Source organism: Acomys russatus, chromosome X, assembly GCF_903995435.1.
Source record: "Acomys russatus chromosome X, mAcoRus1.1, whole genome shotgun sequence".
Classification (NCBI taxonomy): Eukaryota; Metazoa; Chordata; class Mammalia; order Rodentia; family Muridae; genus Acomys; species Acomys russatus.
In genome coordinates this window covers 58,201,325-58,209,456 of record NC_067169.1, presented here as the reverse complement: position 1 = coordinate 58,209,456, position 8,132 = coordinate 58,201,325, and the positions used below count along the sequence as shown (strand labels likewise).

At 42.3% G+C, this 8,132-nt stretch overlaps 1 protein-coding gene across 1 annotated transcript; it reads right to left on the bottom strand.

Moving 5' to 3' along the window:
* Positions 1-521: 521 nt before the first annotated feature.
* On the bottom strand, positions 522-6,679 carry LOC127185294 (kelch-like protein 24). Its single transcript, XM_051141809.1, is given in 4 exon segments — positions 522-904; positions 907-1,752; positions 1,755-2,155; positions 6,540-6,679. Coding segments are annotated over 4 exon segments (1,770 nt in total).
* Positions 6,680-8,132: the final 1,453 nt, after the last annotated feature.

The window sequence follows — 8,132 nt, the reverse complement described above, 5'->3', positions numbered from 1 at the left end:
ATACAATTTTCTCTACATAATTGACCAAAAAAAGAGTAAGAAAGAAACAAAAAACATTCCTAAAAGACAGTATAAAAAATCCCAGGAGTTTAAAACTGGGTATTCTTTCCTACTCCACATAGTTTTTTAAAAGAGGTGAAAATATATTCATGAGCCAAATAGTTTTTTAAAAAGACAAGGTCTTATTGTGTAGCCCTTGCTGGCCTAGAACTTGTTATGGAGCCCAGGCTGTGTTCAACCTCAGAAAAATCTACCTGGCTTTGCCTTCTGGATGCTGGCATTAAAGATATGTACTAGCCAGTCTTTAACCATCATTATTTTAACCCCTTCCTCACCTCCAATTGCATGAAAGGATTTATTACAGCTTCAAATATTGATATTTTGGGCAGAGATGAACCAGGATTACTTCTTTATTTATTTTTGCATATGGCACAAAGGAGATGCAGTCTCACTTGTTAGTTTTTAAAATTTTCCTCTTGGATTGTTGTGCCATGTTGTGTGCAATATCATGGACTTGGAGCTTAAAGCATTTTCTCATTGTATCTACGAATAGTTGCACAGCCATGATAGGACACTGGTCTGGGTATTGCAGCAACTCTTGTGATGATACCTGTCTCAGGATTGTAACAGAGAATAGTGTCTGTGGCTTCTCCATTTTCCTGTCTTCCACCTAGGATATAGATTTTATCTTTACACACAGACATACCACAGTTTTCCTGTCTGCCTAATGTGTTTTGAACATGCATCCAGTAGCCTTTAACTGGATCATAACAATAGACTTCTGTGGTCAGTCCTCCAGCAACATAGATCAGGTTGTTTAAAGACACAGCCGTTATGAACCTCTTGGCCACTGGGATAGGTGCACGAAGTAGCCATGAATTGGTTTCTGGATCATAACACTGACCTTATCAGAAGAAGTAGTATCCTCAGGTCCTCCACCAATCACAAACAACTTTCTTACACAGCTGGTCACTGCAGGAGAGCTCATTGCTTCCTTAAATGGAGCAACTTCTGCCCAGCGATTTGAAAAGGAATCATAACACTCGACACTTCTAAGTCTGTTTTGTCCATCATAGCCTCCAACAGCATACACTTTTCCAAGAAGGACCGCCATCTTGTGACGTCACCTGCCTTTATTTAGAGAGGCAACTCTGATCCAGATATTTAACTGTGAGTTATAAATCCAGACATCTCGGCTGTATATTCTTCCACCTGAAATAAGAATATCATTCTTTAGTGCACAGACGGCATACTCTGATTTGGTAAATAGTGGAAGCTTCGCCAGGGACATCCATTCCTCTGTTACTGGATCATAGCACACAGTGAATGGATTATTAAATCCTCCGACTTGTTCACCTCTTCCAACGACAACTATCACCTCTGAGTAGCCAGTAGACCTGCGTGGCCTAGTCCTTGGGGACCTCATCTCATTGCCGTATATGTGATACCTTCTTGCTTCCTGTAGGAGCTGGTAACATTCCGGGGAATTCTGGATCACCTCGTCCACTTCAACTGTCTGAAGAAAGAAGCTGGGATGCGAGAGGGGGAGCCTGACGTGGGTCAGGACCTCGTGTAACAGTGGTCTTCGAAGATAGACAGCTTGGTAGACCTGGCACATGGCAGCCTCGAAAACCACCTCTTCTTTCTGAATCACAAGGTCGTCAGTGCGGATGTAATCAGTAAGTTCATCTTTGTCAAGTTCAAGAAACTCCTCGTGCTGGGACACATCCTCGAAAGTCTGTAATGCCATGCCTTACATTTTCTAAGGAGAGTCTCGAGCGCGTGGGTGTCAGCAAAACGCTGGATTCCTAAGCAATTGCAGGGACCGAGCTGCTCCTCTAAGAAGGCAGCACAAGCGTCACAGAGAGCACTAATCTGAAATAGGCTGGAGGACTCGAAGAGAGACTGGACATTCTCTGTTGTGATCTTCACCTTCCCGGTATATAGATACTGCAAAACACATTCCATAGCTTCAGCTAAAATGCCTTTGATCTCGACCAGCGTTTCTCGGCTCTCCCTGTGGTCGTTACAAAACATGAAGTAGTTGCAACAGCCTGAGAGAACAGCTCGACGGCACGGGAACCCTTTTCCTTCCACACGGATGATAATAACATCTATGAACAGGCGGCTGTCTAGGAACTCATTAAATATCTGGTGTTAACAAGAGGGCGGCAGCAGAGGTTAGAGGTGAACTGTAGAGTTGTACAGAGGGATGGAATCACACCACACAACAGATGCACTTAAGAGGTTTAATAAGGGGATCCAGACACTGTCTCTGGAGATGCACGTGTGGGGGGACGGGGGGAGGGAGAGAGAGAGAGAGGTAAAGAGGTAAAGGTAGAGTGATAGAGAAGTAGAGAGAGGGGTAGAGAGAGCGCGCCACATGGAGGGTGTCTTATATGGCCCAGGGCAGGGCAACACACCGTGGCAGCTAAGCAGTGACGTCATAGGTAGGCAGACTAAAGCAGATTCCTAACATTCCTACCTTTTCCTATATTTAAAAATGAGTAACGTTGGATTGTTTTTATATAAGGCAAGTTAAAGTATATAAATGTAGGTAACGGAGAAAAGAGATAGAAAAAAAGCAATAGCAACAAAATGTCCAAATTATATCGTGAAGAGTAAGGAAAAGTTCTGTCCTGAAATTTCAAGGTAGAGGGCAGGCTATGTCAGCCATGTCCTGTAGCAGATAGAGACTGAGGAGTTTTGGGGGAACCTGGAGTACACCATTTCAGCCTTTTGTAAATGGATGAGGAGTGACGTAATCATCTTAACTACTTCCTGCTGACAGTAGGGCAGTGATAGGGGATTTAAAAGGCTGAAATGTTGGCCAGGTTCTGGAAGAACGGGCTCTTGGATTTGTTGTCCAGGATCTGAGAAATCTGTAGCTGGGAAGGGCAATGCAGGTCCAGCTAAGAGGACCAATCCAAGTCCAGCTGGCACAATTTCTGAGGTTGGATGGGCACACTTGTGGGTAGCTATTTTGACGATGTCCCACATGTAGGAGGTCTGGCAGGATACTGGAACATATATGTGGGCAGAAGACAAAGTTTAGTAGGTCAAGGAGAAATTTTTCTTTAGGTGTACATTTGAAACTCTTCGGAGAGCAAAGAGAAAAGGCTTAAGATAATGTTGATACTTTTTGAGAATTTTGGGAGAGCAAAGAAAAGGTCTAGATATGGGAGCTTCCTTTCATTTACCCAATTATTGGCAATAATTAAAACAGTTTAGTTTTGGCAATGTCCAAGTTTGGTTGCAGGGGCATGTAAACTTTAAGGCGATGTTCCCAAAGGTGTGTCAGGAAGAACAGATAACTGGATGTTTCCCATGAGGAGGTGATGTCAGTAAACCATCAGGGTGTCCCCCAAAATGGTTAGTGACCCAAGGTACTGGTGCAGACCAGTTGGTAGCTCGTCAGCACTAACTAGAGATCAACAGCCTAACTCAACAGATGAGTTGGCCACAGAAACGTAGCTTTGAGTGCACTCAAAATTTTCAGCAGCTGTCACAGAACAGCAGAGAGAGCTACATCAGGAAACTCACCTGATGGGGATGAGCCTAGTTGAGGGTTAGCGAAGAGGACCAGAGTGTCCCCAGCTCACAGTCAGTCAGAGAGGGCTAGCAAACTGTTTAAGTAAAGGAAAGTGTTTTCGTGACTAGGAAGGGAGAATTTAGCTCCTGTTGGGTGTAGAAAGGTGGCAATCAGGTAGTTAGGGAAAGGGGAGCCCCAAAACCAGGGAGAAGGAGAAGGAACCTCACCCTTAGGTAAGAAACTTAGGCTTTGGATTGTATTACTTATCTGGACTCCATTTGACCTGAGAGGTAGATTTTTTGTAGGTTACAAGAATATCATCACTGTTTGAAATCTGCAGTGAAATATACATTGTTAGACATGAACAGTTTGTAGGAAAAGGGCAGTAGACATATATAGCATAGTATAGGCTTGGGGAAAGAACTTTGTGTTAAGAGCACAAATACTCTGAGATGAGGTTAGGGAAGGCAGAAGCCCTTTTGGCCTCTGTGGAACAGAACACAAAAGGAAATTTAAAATCTTGGAACTATGGTAGGATCATATAGTGGAATGATTTACCAGAATTAGATTAATAAATCAGAGCTCCATTGATCAGTCTCAATACTTTGAACAGTTAATACAACAGCATAGTAACAGGAAGAAATAAAGCATTTGTTGACCTTCATAACTTACATTTACCAACTTAAAACACGTTTTAAAAACACCTTTTTGGACCCTTTAAGCAATAGGTAAAATTGACAGTTAAAGTTTGGTCTCCTGCATATGAAGTGGGCTGGGAAGGTACCTGAAGTCTCCAAAGATAGAAGCTGGCAATGTGACAAGGTAACTGGAGTATGAATTTAACATGGACCTGTACCATTACCCTGGATGGCGAGGCTGCTGAATTTAAGTGCAATCTTTACTCTGACAGGTCAAGGAGCTTGAAGGCTGGACTTGTCCACAGCTCTTGTGCTGGTTGAACCTCCAGCGACTAAGCACAGAGAACAAGACAGTATGTGAGCATTGACATCCATAGGCCAAATTTGTTAACAGGCTAGGCAGTGGAAACAGTGTCTCATTCTGATTGTAGCAGCTGTGAGACTGGTGTCTCATTTTGTCTATACCTGAAGCAGGTCCCTATCAGAACTGACTCAGGGTGGACCCCAGTGGGAAGGGGTGTTGCAGACCTCTATTTTTTTCTCAGGGGTGGTGGCTAAGACGTGGAGTATAGTTTGTTATAACAGAGCCTGTTGGGAAGGCTCCTTTAGTCTTTTAAAGATTTTTTACCAGTTCTAATATGGGGCTTAGGATACATACTCAGGCTTTTAATTGAAATGGCAATGAGACCACAGTCTTATATATTTTAAGAATATTTAAATAGACAACTTTGTTTATAGTTTATCTCTCAAGTTGGAACGTTAAAAACAAAAGTATAGTCCAAAAACACAGTCCATTAAAGACAACAGAATGGTTATTGTATAACCAATAATATCACCTTTAGAACTGTAGGACAAACATGGTTTAAGGCAATGATTGAAAAACTAATATTGTAAACAAGTGAATTTTAATACAGTAGACCATTATAAAATAACTTAAAAAACTGTATCAAACCCATTATCCAGGAAGCCTGTAGTTGAATCTAGATTAGCTGATAGAAGAAACAGCATTTATTTACTTGTGTAGGAATCAGGAAAAGCATAAATTAAAACAGAGCCAATAAGCAATTGTATACCTAATAAATAATCACATGATTTTTTTGAGGAGGGTCAAAAGGCAGGTGTAATAAACAGCAAAGCTGGGCTGATTGGCTGAGCATATCTACTGAATTGCCGGCATAACTGCAATGGGAAGGGGGTGGGGCCAGAGCCCTTAACAAAGATGGTGGCTAAACATCCAGTCCTTAGAAAAGGTAAGGTAGTCACGTGGTTGCCCATAACAAAGATGGCGACAAGTCATGTGGCCAGCGTTGGAGACCAAGGGTCTTGAACAACGGGCAAATTTAAAATGATAGTAAGCTGTGAGGAGTGGAGCACGGTACCCTAGAAGGCCGTAAAGTGGCTCTGTCATCCAGGAAGCACAGTTGAGGCAGCAGTTGCAGGCTTACTGTCCTGTCCTTACCGGGGTTTGGGACAGCGGCACAGCGGAACAACACGACTAGCTTGGATTGTGACTGGTGGAACAAAAGTGGCTGGCAAGGTCACTGAGCCAAGAAAGGATCAGCAGGGTCCATCCCTTTGGGTCTTTTGGAGTAAAAACAGACTGTCTGAGGTTACAGGCATGTATTCCAGGGGAATTGGTGTCCAGTCAGAGGAAAGATGCGTGCAGTAACCCAGAAATCTAAGACAGATAGAGGCCATGGGTGGGGGTCAGCGAAGAGGACAAGGGTGTCCCCTGCTCCCAGTCAATTAGAGAGGACCAGCAAACTCTCTAACTAGAGGAAAGCGTTTATGCCCAGTAAAGGGAAAAAACCACCAAGTAGCCAGTGTGTGAGGAGACTGGAATCAGGATTCAGGAGTGGATCTGTAAGCAGGTGGGAGAGCAGGTCCGTGATGGAAAGAGAGGATTCTAGTGGTTTTTACTGGGTAATCTGGTAAGGATCACCCCTTATCACCACCAGAACGGTCTCCCTGATGTTGGGCGCCAAATGTTACAAAGTGAGCGGCAGAGGTTAGAGGTGAAAGGTGGAGCTGTACAGAGGGATGGAATCACGCCACACAACAGATCCACTTAAGAGGTTTAATAAGGGGATTCAGAAACTATCTCTGGAGATACACGTGGGGGCAAGGGGGAGCGGGGAGGCGGAGGGGGGGAGAGAGAGGGAGGGCGGGAGGGGGAGAGAGAGAGACAGAGAGAGACAGAGAGAGAGAGAGAGAGAGAGAGAGAGAGAGAGAGAGAGAGAGAGAGAGAGAGAGAGAGAGAGAGCATGTGGAGGGTGCCTTTTATATGGCCCAGGGCAGGGTCACACCCCCATATTAGGTAAGCAGTGACATCACAGGTAGGCTGACTAAAGCAGAATCCTAACATCTGGAGTATCTTTTCAGCATGGGATGATCCTGAAGAGAAGGCAAAATACTCATGACCTGTCAGAGCTTTGTGGTCCATTTCAAACACTTTAAGCTTAGTTGCTGGGGAATCATGCACCCCAAGAGCCTCTCTGCTTAGCGACATCCCAATATATTAGTACCATTGTTACATCAGTTCACTATATAGTTGTTGAGAAATGTCTCCTTAGGGATCCTCTTTGGGTGGCTTCTCAGCATTTGCTTGACCAAAGCCCTAGGCAAAATACTTGTGTTGTTTAAATTTCCACACCTCTAGGTGAGTGCTGGAAGCTGCACAAGAGCAGCGACCCTGTGATCTCGGTGGTCTCTGCTGTGTGGGTGTGGGTGTCCTCCTAGGGCCACTAATCCCAACCACTGCCCTAATGTTTTTCTTAATCTCTTTGTTGACATCTGAAGATTTTATTGTAGAGATCCTTCACTACCTTGATTAGATTTATTTCAAGTATTTTATTGTCTTTGATGCTATTGTAACTGGGAGAGTTTCATGATCGTTTTCTCAATGTGTTTGCTGGTGGTATATAGAGAGACTACTGATTTTCCAAACTTGATTTGATGTCCCACCACTTTACTGCAATAGTATATTGTTTCTAGACATTTTTTGGTAAAATTGTTCGCTTATGTACAATAGTATAACTATTTAACTTCTTTTTAGCTTGTATCTCTTTAATTTCCTTCTTTTGACTTATTGCTCTGGTTAGCCCTTTCAGTATTACACAGAAAAGGGATTTCCATAGGATTGATAAAATTTTCTCTATTTTTTGGTAAAATGTCTGTGGGTTTCTCACATACAGCTGAAAGTGTTTATTGGTTGTAGGAGCTTCTCAGTGGAATTTTAGGGTCACTTATGTATACACTTATATCATCTGCAGAAAAAGATACTTTGACATCTTTCTTTCTTATTTATATATTTGATCTCTTTCATGTGTCTTATTGTACCAGAGAAGACTTCAAGAAATATAGTAAATAAATAGGTAGAGAATGAACAACCTTGTCTTATTCCTAACTTTAGTGAAACTGCTTTAAGTTTCTCTCCATCAGATTGCTGTGGGTATGGATTTTCTATAGTCACCTCTTTTATTTTGAAGCATGTTCTTTTTATCTCCAGTCTTTTCAGTACTTTTGTTTTGTGTTTTGTTTTTGGCTTTTAATACTTTTTATTGTTATTATATAGGTCCTTTATTGTGTACTAGCTTACGGACTTTTCTGAAAATTTTAATCCCAAGTACATAACATAATATAGACATGTTCATTTACCCTTGAAACTAATATATTTGGATTTTAATTTTTCCATGAGTAATTTTGCTGTTATCGCAATGACCAAATCTAAATTTTACCCCTATATTGACTCTTATTGATGCATTTCTGACACTTAAACCATTGTGCCAAGCCACATGTATGGGGTACATTAATAATCCTAGCAGTTAGGAGGTGGAATCAGGAAGATCAGGAGGTTAAGCCAAGCCTCCATTCAACACAATACCCAGCCTCATAAAACAAAACAAAACAAAACAAACAAACAAACAAACAAAAGCCAAGCAACAGACTAACCCAAGAAACAA